The sequence below is a fragment of the Echinops telfairi genome, unplaced genomic scaffold, assembly GCF_000313985.2.
Source record: "Echinops telfairi isolate 266 unplaced genomic scaffold, ASM31398v2 ScPeMD7_7416;HRSCAF=8454, whole genome shotgun sequence".
Taxonomy (NCBI): domain Eukaryota; kingdom Metazoa; phylum Chordata; class Mammalia; order Afrosoricida; family Tenrecidae; genus Echinops; species Echinops telfairi.
The window spans coordinates 4,114,202-4,129,122 of NW_022111316.1; the positions used below are offsets into that span (position 1 = coordinate 4,114,202).

General features: G+C 40.8%; 1 protein-coding gene and 1 pseudogene across 1 annotated transcript; one reads left to right on the top strand and one right to left on the bottom strand.

The window, feature by feature from the left end:
* Positions 1 to 3,846: 3,846 nt before the first annotated feature.
* LOC123522485 lies at positions 3,847 to 4,223 on the bottom strand (annotated as a pseudogene).
* A 2,177-nt stretch (positions 4,224 to 6,400) lies between these two features.
* Positions 6,401 to 7,408, top strand: LOC101649354 (olfactory receptor 1S1-like). The gene has a single exon (XM_004714972.3). It carries the CDS (start codon positions 6,434 to 6,436, stop codon positions 7,406 to 7,408), a length of 975 nt encoding a protein of 324 aa, XP_004715029.1. The 5' UTR covers positions 6,401 to 6,433.
* The last annotated feature ends 7,513 nt before the right edge of the window (positions 7,409 to 14,921 follow it).

The following is a 14,921-nucleotide window of genomic DNA, read 5'->3' on the forward strand; positions in this document are numbered from 1 at the left end:
GGTAAGAGTCAAGCACCATTTAGTTCTTCTGAGCTCCGCAAGGTTGTGGAGAGTTGTGGAGACTGTGGTATTGTGAGACTGGTAGTGTTGTGGAGACTGGTGGTGTTGTGGTCCATTGAACTAAATATTTCCATGTGTTTTTTATTTTCATCTATCTTCCTTCCTCTGGGCACCTTTGATGAGTCTGAGCAATGGCTCACAAGGTTTTAAAAGCCCAATTGCTACTGAAGTACCCAAAGTAGGGACCAAAGGAAGATGTAGGATGCCATCTTTATGGACTATAATATGTCAGTTGTCCTTGGTGTCCCCCCAGGCGATAGTTCTGCGCTTCCAGGCCCAGTGACTCATTCCAGCCAGGTGTTTGGCTGTGTGTAAGAAGTTTTTGCAACTTTGTCCCCTGCTTGACCCATCACATCATTCATGGATATATGTGCAGCAAAGGTAAATACCCATGTACAAATATCATCCTATCTGAGTTAGTCCAGGTAGACCAGAGAAACAAATCCAAAGACACTCATATGTGTAAGAGAGAACTTTATATCAAAGAGCAATTATACATTAAGAAAACATCCCATCCCAGTCCAGATCAAGTTCATAAGTCTGATATTACCCCATATGTCAATACTAGTTCATAAATTAGTCTCATGCAGCCATGCAATGATGCTGAATGCAGGAAGATCACAGGCTAGTGGGTGGAAGTCTTGTGGATCCAGTGGTGGTGGAAGTATGGTGGTGGTCTCCACATGGCTCCTCCAGTTCCAGGGCTCTGGCTGCATCAGTGTAGCTCCATGTGGCTTGTCAGCAAGAAGATAAAGCTGAGAGAGTCTCTCGCCTCCAGGGAGAAATATTGGAGTTCCCAGAATACTCAGGAGAAGGCCATGCCCACACAGAGGCCTCATTGACTATGGCCTGATTGACAGGATAGACTCCACCCTCCCGCAAGTTGACAGATGCCACACTATCAAGCTCACATATATATATGAATATACTCTCACTCTCTCTACCATACCTTAAAGGCAACTTCTGCTGCCTTTAACTCTTGCACTCCTTCCAGGTCCTTCTGCTGCCCCCTTCAAGTTTTTTGCCCACCTCCCTCATATAATATCTTGACTTGCCCTTGATCTAAGTTAGCACATGTCTACCCTCTAGCCATTAACTCTATCCTCCACCCCAATCTTTTTTCCCTCTATTCCTGGTAACCATCCAAGAATGTTGCTTTTTATGTGAAAACCTTTTCTTACTTTTTTTTTAGATGTCAAATGAATGTATTCAATGAGCTCTACAAGGAACAGCCTTCAAGGAGAAGTTTCTAGCAGAAATCACAGGCAATGCCTTTTCTTACTTTTACACAAGAACTTGAGACCTAGTGGGTAAACCAGGGAAGGGCATTTTTCCCTGGAGAAGAAAAACATTTCAAATAGACCTCCAATGGCAGTATTCTACTCTGTATTATCTCACTGATCATGTGTTTTTTGACAGATTTTTTTCCCTGATTCAGGTCTCATGCCTTAGGATACCTTGATTTTAGGCTTATATTTTCAAAGTTCAATGGCATTTTTCATGGATTAGAAATGCTTAATCCCCAGGTCTGACTGATTTCGTCCCCCAAAATACTATATACTGGAGGAAGCATCAGAAGGCCCAGGTGGAATCTCACTAGAATAAACGGAATTTTGCAGTGTTAAACTTTAAACTGAGCACACAATTAGAGAAGCTACATTGTATGAAGAAGAACTCAGCATCAGAATTGGAGGAAAGCTTATTAACAGCCTGGACGCTGCAGATGACATAGCTTTACTTGTTGAAAAGGAGGAGGACTTCAAGCACTTGCTGATGAAGATCAAGGATTACAGTAGATTATATGTAGATTACATATCAATGTAAAGAAGACTAAAATCCTCACAACTTGACCAATAGGTAACATCATGGTGAATGGAGAAAAGACTGAGGTTGTCAGGGATTTTGTCTGGCTTGGATCCACGATCTATGCTCCCAGAAGCAGCAGTGTGAGCCATATCTTCATTTTTAGTGTTGACATAAAGTCAGCGTCTACTGAGTTCATTCTGACAGTTAGTGGGAAATATAAAAATCTTTGCCATCAGAATGTTTGAAAGTAGATTGGTATGATTCCCCTGATCAGCCCAAGGAACCTTCATAGTATTGTAGGTTAGAAGTTAGGCTACTAACCACGAGGTCAGCATTTCAATCTCACCAGCTGGTCTTCAGGAGAAAAATGAGACTTCTTTCTGCTTCTGTGAAGATTTACAACCTCAGAAACCCACAGTGGTAGTTGTACTGTGCACTATAGGGTCACTATGAATCTGAATCAACTCAATATCAGTGAGAGTTTACTGAGTCAGCCTATGGAGAACGGCCAGTGGACTTACTTGACCATGATACAAATGGAAATCAGGGTACCAATGCAACCTTTTCAAGAGTCATACTCTGACCAAGGTCATCTGACATCCCCAGAACCAATTCTGTATTTCTCTGTGGCAGTCATGTATGTCCCCCAATCATGGTTTCTTCCCCACTTCTGTAGCCCTACAACAGTCATGAACTGATGTGTTAGACATGGTTCTCTAGAGAAACAAAACCAGAATGCTAATGATTTTATATATATTTATACAGAAAGATAGATATAGAACATAAGAAATAAACAGTTAATTAAATTATAAAGCAATGCAAATGGCTCAGTGCAACTCACTCCCGTGAGACACTGGCAGTCCTTCAAGTCTAGAGGGCCACCGGGTAGTCCTCTGTAGAGAAATTCAGGCTATTCGGGCACAGGCAGCAAACAGCAAGGCAGGTCACCAACAGTCAACCCGATGACAGGGTCCGACAGTCACCAGCTCAAGAGATGTAAATTCCAATTGTGTGGCAAAGCAGGTCTTGAAGGAACCTCAAATTACAGCAACACAGTCCAGAGGTTAGGTGTCCCACAAGTAGTGTAGCTTGCAAGTTGAGGCACAGAAAAAGCAAGGCAGCCACACACTGGTCTGATGATCAAAGAGCAAGAGACAAGAAAGGCGAGGCTCACCAAGCCCTTTATCTCTCCGCCCTTCAATTAATTCCACATGCATTTATCGGCCAAGTTGGCACAAAAACTAACTACCTCAATTGATGTGCTACTGAACGTGGTTTTGTGACAAATTCCCTTTATTTTCTGTTCCATAATTAGTAGCATGGGTGTGAATCCTTTGGACATCATTATGGTCTCATGCTGATGATCTTTCTTATCTAGATAAATTTCCTTTGTCTCATCTTTGTCCTGCCTAAGACTTCATGAAAGCATCTTTATATCATTGAAAAACAAAAATAAAAGCAAGCTGTTATTATTGAATTCAGTGTATAGAAAACGTATATGACAGAGTAGAACTATCCCATAGGGTTTGAACTACTGATCTTTAGGTTGGCAGCTGACATCCAGAGCTTCTGTTGAATCAATAGGTTTCCAGATTTCCATTCCAATGCTGATACTTATTCAAGATGTACAAAATATCAATGTCTACTCTTTTCCTCTGGACAGTGTCTGACTTCAAAATCTCTAGTGGAGAAATTCAAATCTCTAGATCTTTCTCCTTTACCAGAAGGAACTTTGGTGGTGCAATCACTAAGTATTCAATGGCTAAACAAAAAGTCAAAGGTCCAAACCCACCTGCCACTCTGTGGAAGAAAGGTGTTGGCAGTCTGCTTCCATAAAGACTACAGCTTTGGAAACCCTAGGGAGTAGTTACAGTATCTGACATATGGTTGCTATGAATCAGAATAATTTTATGGCAGTAGAGTGTTTTTTTTGATCTAGTAAAATTTTATTGTTCAAAATATACAGTTGCTTGGACCTGCTCATGCATCGTCACCAGCTGCTGGGGCATCTCCACCCTTGGTGTTCCTGGTGTAAATTCCTTGAGCTCTGTGTTTTGAAACCAGCTTGATAAATCCTTTACTCAGCAGCTCCTGGAGGGCTGCCCTGGTCAGGGAAATACAATGTTCAATCTTTCATAGATGACAGCTGGGGTGATAAGCTCATAGTTGGGAACTTCTTTTCAGAGCTTGTCAGATGCGACTTTGTCTAACAAGACCAGGTTATTGAGCGTGTCCCAAACCTCACCTTCGGACCACTTCTTCTCCTCGGCCTTGCCCCAGGATTTGTTCACTGGGTCTTTGTCTTTCTTGGCCGACTTCCTGGCTTACTTCTTCTTCTTGTCGTCCTTGGGCAGCATCTTGAAGCTCACAGAGCAGCTATTACCTCAGCAGCCTCCCTAAGAGGTCAGACCCAAAGGCCTGGCATTGGAATTTTAACAGATTTATCCTACTAGCCATTCAAGGGGAAATAAAGGAGGAACTCACAAAATGCTTACCAGCACACTGGGAACATAAGCCCTACAGTGCAAACCATTCACTTCCTATAAAGAGAAATAATCAACCAAGTTACAAATTAGGAATCACCACCAGGAACAGTACCTGAAAATGAAACAGAAAAGCAAAGCCTATTCTGACTCATTTACCTCATCGGGACCAGAATGTGAAAAATCATTGTGTTTCTTGAGGGAAAACACTTCAGGGACATTATCCCAAGGGATTCAGAAGGAGCCAAATGTCCCATGTGAGTGCAGCATTAGAACTCTACTACCTCTGGTGCCTGGAAGGGGAGGAGAATGTCTGTCTGAAAAATACACTAGAACAACCCTCAGTCGCCACCTGTTACCTTGTTAGGTGCTGGGAGAAAACACTGGCTCTAGATTCCATTCGCTTCCTAGGATTTTACCACCTGCTATTCAAAGGTGAGTGAGTCTTTTTACATTTTAGCCTTGCTCTAAACCAAATAAAAGCTGCCTGGGGGACACGACTATTTACACAGGACCACTGGTGGTTAGGAGAGATCGACCAGGAAAAGAAGATGACTGTCACACAAAATCACAGTTTCCTCTTCTAATCCAGCCTAGACCAGCCTGCAGCTCAGAGAATGTGGAACCCTCTAAAGCCAATCTCTGCCTTGCCTGAGGTTTAGATCTGGAGGTTTTATGGTTCTTAACCGTGTTTTAGTTTTGCCCTGCAGTCTCCTTGGTGCATGTTTTTACCTCTCTCTGATCTCCAAAACAAGCTTCTCAGGATCAATGGAACCTCAGCCCTCCTGCTCCAGTCTCTAGGGTGCTTGGAATTTCCAGAATCCAGAAATAGATTATTTCTTTCCTCTGGTCTCTTCGTGGAAAGAAAAATCATTGGAGGACTTGGGTATCATTTTTATGTTGAGAGGCAAGTAATTTTGAAAAAACAGAGAGAGAAATGAGAGGGGGTGCTACTGGGAGACAGGAATCCGCACCTCAACCTCTTGTCTCTCATGGCAATATTCTTATCAATAAGCCACCAAAAAATGAATAGTAACTCTAATCTCCCTTTTCTGACTTGGGTGATACTTTGGTAAGCCCCTAGTTTTCGGAAGAGGATTAATTTGGTACTACAAACCCACTTTCAGGTATTGAAAAGCCCTCACTCAATTTTGACCCTTAGAAACCCCATAGAAGAAAGTAGCTATCTACGCCTGTGGCCTTCCCCAGCTTGCTCCCTCAGAGATGACAGTGGTTTCAGACAGCTAACGTGAGGTTAGCAGCCCAACACATGTCTGCAGTGGGAAGGGAAGGATAGCTGTTCTTTATTCCTTAACACCCACTCACAATCATCCAATCAGATGACATGAGGGAGAGAGAGGCTGAGAATTAGAAAGGGGACAAAAGTCTTGAGGCATGGGCCGCGTAGTCTTAGCATTTGGTGCCCAGTGTATGACAAGCTGCCAGATGTGTTGACTCTCTCATAAGACTCATTTTGAGTTCTTCTGAGGCCCCTTCCATTATGTATTTCCTTGACAAGATCAGGGAGTTTTCTTCCTTCATTCTTTTTGACTGATCTTCCATAAGAAAGTCACCCCAAGGCCACACTGCAGGCTACATTGACAAGCTGCCTTCTTGGTTGGAGTCCAAACAAGATGGCTTACATTTGACCAGCTCCTACAGTACTCACGTGACCTGTAGGAAACATGCATACTCATGCAGTGCCCTGGATGTAAATAAAGGCATGCCTACTGCTCTCCATCCTCCCCCTTCGCTCATCACAGTGGGCTGACTCAGTGGGCCTCCCATCATAAGAAGTGAGAGACAAATGGATGTGCCCCCTAAATTCTGGGCTCTATGTATTGTACTCTTCCAAGAACAGTTCCGCTCAAACTCCAAGATCCTACGTGCCTAACACCCAATATATTCCAATAAGTCAAAATCAACTCCATAGCAGGGCATTTTGGGTTTGATGGTTGGTTGGTTGAGTTCTCTCTATTCTCAGTGTAGAGGAAGTACTCCCCCCTGAAAGGACTCCAGTTGAATGGCAAGTTATTGGCTTTTCTGTGGGAATCTTGTGTTTCTTTCTGTAGATCAGAAGAACTATGCATCGAAGAAACCAAACTGCCATCTCTGAATTCATTCTCCTGGGACTCTCCAGCCAGGCTGACCAGCAGAAGAGCCTTTTTGTGCTTTTCCTGGGTATGTACCTGGTCACCGTGGCTGGGAATGGGCTCATCATTCTGGCCATCGGCTTGGATCCTTACCTTCACGCCCCCATGTATCTCTTCCTTGCCAATCTGTCATTCGCCGATATTTCTTCCATTTCCACCTCGGTGCCCAAAATGCTGATGAATATTCAGACCAAGAGTCAGTCCATCTCCTATGAGAGCTGCATCTCACAGATGTACTTCTCCATCGTGTTTGTCGTCATTGACAATTTCCTCTTGGGGGTGATGGCCTATGACCGCTTTGTGGCCATCTGCCACCCTCTGAACTACCTGACCATCATGCAGCCCAGAATCTGTGCTTTGCTGACAGTCATCCCGTGGGTCCTCAGTAATGCCGTTGCCCTGACACACACCATTCTGCTTACTCGATTGATCTTCTGTGACAGCAACATGATCCCACACTTCTTCTGTGACCTGGCTCCTCTGATCACACTGTCCTGTTCTGATACAATGCTCAATGAGCTTGTGTTGTTTGCCCTGGGCTTATCTGTGATTGCCTTCCCCTTTGCTCTGGTCCTCTTCTCCTACATCTGCATCGCCAGGGCTGTTGTGAGAATCTCATCTTCGGAGGGAAAATGGAAAGCCTTCTCCACTTGTGGTTCCCACCTGACAGTTGTATTACTTTTCTATGGGACCATTGTAGGGGTTTACTTCTTCCCTTCATCCTCCCACCCCGATGACACAAATAAAATTGGTGCAGTCGTATTCACTGTGGTGACCCCCATGTTGAACCCCTTCATCTACAGTCTGAGAAACAAGGACATGAAAAGTGCCCTGCGAAGGCTCGTCAACACGAGAAAATGTCTCCCTTTGGTGCCTTGGTCATCTAAATTCCTTTTCCCTTCATAAGCAGATTCATGATTGTGCCTGGAGTTTGCAGAATGGTTGTGAAGGATCAGCTGTTGATGAACTCTCAGCTCATTGCTGCTTATTCCAGCCTTTGAGGGTTTTTGGCTTTTCCAGAAAACTGTACTCTTAGAAACAATACAACAACCACCATGATAAATCACAACCATAATATACATTGAATTGTAATCTAGGTTGCTATCAATTTAGGTATGTACTGTTTATAACTTAGACAATAACAGGTACCTGCTGTATCGCTTTTGTAATGTAGCTTTTGTAGCTTTGAAAATTATTACTAATTTCTTTCTTTAATCTAGATTTATCTAAGTCAGATTTGCTGAACATTTATTTTGCAAAGATACGATTCGGTGAGCTGTTTGATAATTGTGGAAATGAAGTGTTCTCTGTTCAAATAATTTGGAGCTAGAAATCTAAAATAAATGAAGAAAATTGTCTTAACTTTGCAACTTGTCAGAGCCTTTCTTTCCTCACTCACTCACTCTGCCATGAGTTGACACTGACGCATAGAGACTGGATAGAACAAGGTAAGACTGCGCCGGTGAGCTTCTAAGACTGTACCCCTTTATGGGAGTAGAAAGCTTCACCTTTAGCCAGCAGAGTGGCTGGTGGTTTCAAACGACTGACCCTGTAACCCACTACTACACCAGGGCTCCAGGACGGTAGTATGATAGGCAGGATTTCTCAAAGGTGAATGTCATTAATCATACAGGACCTGGGTCATCACAGAGTCATGTATGTGCAGAACACTTTGGGGGAAAGGTGGTTTCAAGTTATTTCAATGGGGAGTCATAGGGCTTGAGTACAGAAGGTATTTCAATCCTGAGTATCCACAGGATTTTATGTCGGTTCATCTCTTTGAGTATGTTAGTTCCCCTCATCTCTTTCTCTAATGTAAAGTGGGATCATTGGTGTAAGAATTGTTTTCAAAATCCCCATATTCATACCCTCAAATGGTTTCTGATGAGCAACCTGAGGTGAACATTTTTTAAAACTGCTTTAGACCAACGATTCCACTTTACATTACTTAACTTTAAGAAAGGATGAAGGAGCTTTGGTTAAGTGGTTATGCACTTAGCTTCTAAAAGAATGTGTGGCAATTCAACCCTACCAGCCATTCATCAGGACTAGCTGTAGTTCAGAGTTCCTGCGTGGTGCCAATAATTAAGGACTTGACTCTTAACCAAACTATTGGCAGTTCAAACCCACCAAAAAAAAGATACCTCAAAAGAAAGACTTGGTAGTCTACTTCCGAATGATCACAAATATTGAAAACCCCATGGAGAAGTTCCGCTCTGCAGAAGTTCTTCCATGGGCTCGTTGTGAGCCTAGACTTCACGGCAGGTGGCTGGGTTTTAGTTGGGCCTGTATCATGGATACAATTGTTTGCCATTGAGTCAATTCCAACTCAAAGCAACCTCTTAGGACAGAGTAGAATTTCCCCCATAGGATCTCCAACGTTGTCCTCTTTATGGAGACAGACTGCTTCATCTTTCTCCTAAGGAGCAACTGGTGGCTTAAAATGCCAATCTTTCCATTAGCACCTGAGCCTCTGTGCCACCAGGGGTTCTTCTATACACTTATTCTCTCCTTCAGTGAGTTGGCAAGGGAATTTGATGAAGACTCATATCCTTGTGCTACTTACGCCTGAGAAAAGGTTTCAGACCAGATTAGACCCTTCCTGGATTTACTGGCCTAGATTCTCCATAAAAGGAGTCAGGCTTCTATATTTTGGAATCACTGCTCAAGTGACCTTGATGAGATTAAAAACAAACGAACACTGAACCAGTTGAGCTCTGAATGCCACTCCAGTTCTGGATTTTGTGGATTTGAATGTATCTGGTCAAAGATGTCTTTCAGAATCTGCCTTAAATATACACAAAAGAGTGTTCTTTTAATATGTGTTTTAAGGTACAAAAGAGACGCTAAATCTCAAATATATTTAAAGAGAACATTTATTTAGTCTTAAACAAGAAAAGACAAGACAAAGACACAGATCCAAATGAAGACCATTCATACAAGGTCAAAATGACATTCCAGAGTTTGTACAGATTTGGAGACTTAACAAGAATATGGGAGTGCAAAGAAAACGATGACAACAGGAAGATTTGCAGCAGGTCAATACAACACAGTTACAGGAGGCTCTTCAGAAGCAGGCTCAGGCCAGTGAGGGCTACATGGACAGTATGTTAAACAGAAGACTTTACAAGATGGTCCAGGGATTTCCAACCAAGGCAGTCAGGACATGACTCATGACTGTGTGACCCCAGTGTTGTGACCTCTCAACCAAGGACATACCCAGACAAGGACCTAAGGGAGTCAGTCTCTCCCTGGTTTGCAGAAAGCTGTTCAGAAAGCTTTCTACTTGAGCCCAAATACACTCTCAGGATCTACACATAGAATAAACCTCCAGTGATTTCCTTCTGGATTTCGAGGGCTGGGAAGAGCCTGGTTGTCAGACAGAGAGTATTGTAGAGATGATTATAGTAGATTTAAATAAAAATCTGAAAGAAAAATAGAGGTAGATTGGGATGAGAAAGCTGTACATGCAGAAGCAATGTTATAACAGATTCATTCTCAATCAAATACTAAACTTTTATAAACTGTTTCTAAAATTTTATCAGTCATGAGTGGATGGACTTGTTCCTTAGGTAGTAGGAAATTATCTATTTTATAAAGATTTTTAAATTTAGGCCTAGTCTCCCATGGGAGGTAATGAGTAATGGTACACATTTTCCCCAAGAGCAGATTAGCCTGCCCTAATTTACACATCAAAGAAGTGAAATCACTTACTCAGAGACAGATAAAACCTCCACACCTCTGGTCCTGCATTTGCAACGGAAGTCTCTGAACACCATTCTAGGAGTGTCTATGAATTAGCATCACTGTGAGACAATGCTATATTTCAGGAACTATTTGGTCCTCTCCCACTCTCCACAAACAAAAAATTGTCCCCCAACTGAGATGAAGCCACCTCTGGATAACTGATTTTTAGGATGTATAAAGGAGTAATAAATAGATTATTGGCATCAGAGAGACAAATGATAACACTGCTTGGGAAGTCAGATGAAATGATCACTAACCTGCTCCAAACTCAAACAAAATGGTCTGACTCTCTTTTTCCATGGAATCTGTCCCTTCCAGGGGTGGGGAAGGCCCAGTCCCCAGCTGCATGAGACCCATCATAAAAATCGCTAACATCACACAATTCATCGAAGAGAAGCAGTTGCAACAATCACATTAAAAAAAAAAAAGCCCAGCCATCAAGTCAATTCTGACTCATAGTGATCATGTAGTGCAGAGTTGAACTGCCCCGGTGGGTTTCTGAGACTATAACTGTTTAGAGGAGTAGAAAGTCTCATCTTGCTATTCTACTTTGTAACCCATTGCTTAAATCTCATTAGCTTCTCTAGTCATGATTTCCATGAATTTGGTATATTTGCTAATAGAAGCTCTCTGTTTAAGACCCATGATATCTAAACTCATAAGCTAAACAATTTTGGAGAAATGAAAAAGTACATCCTTATATATGGAGAATACTCAAAGCCTATAATATTTCCACATAAAGAATTTATAGGAATATTTCATCTGTTCAGTGGTTAGTTTCAGTTCTTGGGGATTTGGGGATCAGTTGTAATCTATGAACCCCCATCACCTTCCAGAGCAGAGTCCTAAAAATCTTGATTTATTCAGGTGGGTCCCAAGTTTGTTATGTTGGTCTTTTTTTATAGGTCTAATATGGTCCACTTTTTGTAGGAAAATTTGGGGCCAAATAACTTAGCAGGTCTACAAAACAAAGCAAAGCAAAAGCTTATCTGTAGGTGACAAAACTTGATATACCCTTAGTTAATTCATATTATATATATATATACTTATATATATACATATTTAATGAAAGCCTGATTGGAAAATTTTGAACCAATGTAAAGCCAAATATGTTAAATTAATGACAGAAGGAATGTTAGACAAAAGAAAGAACTTAAAATACACTGATTAATCTTATTCTTAAAAGTTTCAGCTATCATGTCAAACCTTCAAATTACTAAATCTTTCGTTGTGTTCCTCTGTTGTATAATGGAGAAATTGTTGGAGTGGCCAATTTACAATCTTTTCTAAACTCATTATCCATTGGCCAAATATCAACTTGAACTGATAATGTCCCTGAAGTGATCATTGTGAAATTGCCATGACATAGGGCTTATGGTCTACTTCACTTAACCGCTCTTGAAGTATATGATCTCAGTTATTGTAGTAGAAAGTATTATTACGCATGTAACATTTTATATCTTATGAATAAATTCACTAAAATTGATCTAATATCATAAAAATTTAAGACAGCTCATTGTTCCTTGCTTTCAAACCCAAAGCAAGTAGAATTCACTTCCCCTCAAACCTTCTACGACTTGCCCCACAGTGTCAAGTGCTGCCTTGAGACAAAGCCACTTCGCTTTCCCTCAAACAAAACATCTTCCTAGAACTCATTCTATATTCTATATTCTAGCATTCCACCAATGTGAAAACTATTTACTCGGTTCTTTTTTTTCCAAGAGGTTCTATTTTTATTTTTTAATTAAATAATATTTGTATTGAGATATTTTACTCATTCCAATATATCCCTTACCTTCCCATATAGTTCGGTTATTCAATCCCATCGGGTAGGTTTATGCACTCATCAAGGCTATTAACTCCCTCTCCTCACCTTCCTGGACCCACAGGGAACCCTTACTTCTGTCATTGTCTCTGAGGGGTCATCTATCTTGACTACCATGTACCGAGCGATCTTGAATGTTCACATGAACATACCCAAATCTAACATGATTAATAAGGTATGACACATAAAGACATTAATATTAAGGAGAGGAAAAATTAAGGAACTAGAGGACAGTTACGTAGTTCACCAGTGCCACACCATACCCTGGATTTATCCTCAATTCATGAGGCCCTTCTAAGAGGGACTGTCCAATTGTCTTGCTGGTGGACTTTGAGTCTCCACTACATCCACTCCCCTTCATATTGAGTTAGTTGCTTGCATTTTGAATTTCTGATGCCTCTTCTTAAAAATACCTCATGAGCACACAAGCTGGAGTGCTTCTTCCATATGAGCTTTGTTGCTTCCCTGCTAAATGGTTGCTTGTTTAACTACACGCCTTTAAGGCCTCAGAAGCAATAGCTTTTAATAGCTGGTCACCATCAACTTTCTTCACCACATTTGCTTATGCACCCATTTTGTCTTCAGCGATCATGTCAGGAAGGTTCTTAAGGTGGTCCTCATTCAGTAGTCTAAAGTGTATACATCATTTCATGTGGGTTCACATGGGATCTCTCAAAAGAGAGATCAAATGATAAAGTACTACATTTTAATCTAGCTACATCTGCCATAATAAACTTTACAATGTTCTCTATCGGATAGCAAGGCTATTCACATGCCCGGACTATGGGCAGAGGGCACTCACTGAAGGCTTAATCCATGAGGGGACCTTCCAAATGGACTTTGTGGTTTCCACTGCAAACTGAGTGTTGACCATGTAAGCTCTGATATCATGCCCTCCTTCTGATTTGTATTTTATTATTTGCAATCTTTGGGTCATACGGACTGGTGTGCTTCTTCCATGTGGATTTAGTTGGAGCCTCATTTAGATGGATGCTCATTGTAAGATAGCCCTTTAAGACCCCAGATGCTGTTTGTTCTCTCTGATAGAGGACCAGGCACCATCTGGTTTCTCCACCCTACTTTGCTATATGACTCTTATCTCCAGTGATCTCTTCATGGGGGAGGTGCATGTCATCAAAACTGTTTTTAGATTGGGGCTAGAATTAGGTGTGAACCCCAAATCATTCATATATTTGGGGTTTATACAGGTCTCTGGTTCACTTTAGAGACATCATCATTTTATGATGGTGAACATTATAAATCATCCCCCTGGGGCATAAGGTAATTCTACTGATAGTGTCATTAATATAGCCAACGGTATGAGATGTAAATCATTGTTGAGAAAGGGAAATTATGCAAATATAGGTAGGCTTCAGACAGCAATAAATGAATTGTTGACTTGCACATATTAAACTCTTAAGTGACTGGACACTGTTTACTCAAACAATAGGGGTTGGTGATAGGGCAAAATTATCAATAACACTCACTCACCAAAGCAGAACCGTGTTTACCTGGCATAATACATGGCATAAGAAAGCAAGGAGATCAATTTTTTTACAGGTAAATCTTAATGAAGCCTGTAGATAAGTAGGTAGATTTTACAGTACAATTAGGCATTAAACTGATAACTTATTAAATTAAAATGTAATCACAAGATATAAATGTTCACTATCACACTCAGATGAGATAATAAATGTCCTAACAATATGCAAAGTTATTATTTTTAATTCCACAAAAGCTAGATGAGAAACAAAGTAAACATGGAATGTGTTCGGCTAACTAAAGAACAAAAGGTTTTACATTACATGACAACCCATGAAATTTCAACTTGTCTGGAATTTATAATAATCTGAGAATGATGCCAGAGGATAAGGCTTTACTTCAGGACCACGTGGTTTGGTAAATCCAATCTCCGCTTTACCTGGAAGCCAGACTACTCCAAAAATTAATTCAATTTTGAAACTAGTAATCAAAATCTTTTATTTCAACTGCAATAAACCCAGTTCTTTGTTATTGCTATAGAGTATCAATGGTCCCCTCCCCCAAAAAAACTTAAAGTATTAGATAGTTTGCTAGACTAATGAAGTTTTAACTATATCAAATAAATTTATAATTATTGAGTTTTTAAAATATTGTTCTTGTTGTACATCTTTTAGAATTAAAAAAAAAAAAAAACACACACACACTAGGAGACCTGAATGTAGATATATCTTTTCTGGTTTAAAAAAAAAAGATATGTGGATTTCAAATTATAGCAAACATTTGTTTACCCAATTTTAATATCAACAAATTACTTAAAGATCTTAAAATTATTTATGTAAGAGTCTTAAAATTATTTGTGCTATAATAAAGCTTAATCAATTGAAGTGTTTTGGGGTTGTTGTTTTTTTTCTTATTTATCTAAATTTATAGTTCCTAGAAGAGCCCTGGTGGAGTAGTGGTTACACATTGGGCTGATACCACAAGGTCAGTAGTTCAAAGCCACCAGCACTCCAGGGAGAAAGATGGGACTTTCTACTTCTGTTAACAGTGACAGTCTCAGATACTTACAGGGACAACTCTTCTTCCCTGTTCTATAGGGTCTCTATAAGTTGGCATTGACTTGACAGCAGAGATAGAAAGAGAAAGAGAGAAATATCTTTCTTAGATTTTTTTAAATGTCTACATTTTGTGGGACCAGCCCCAATCCCAACTATGTGGACACCCTCCCTCCCCGCATAAGAATTCACTTCAGAGGACAGCACTGAAGCTACAGCTCAGGGGAAGGAGCACGTCTAAACAGAGCACACAGGAGCAAACAAAGAGGGAAGGAGAGAAAGTGGAACACATCCTGACCCACCAAACCCC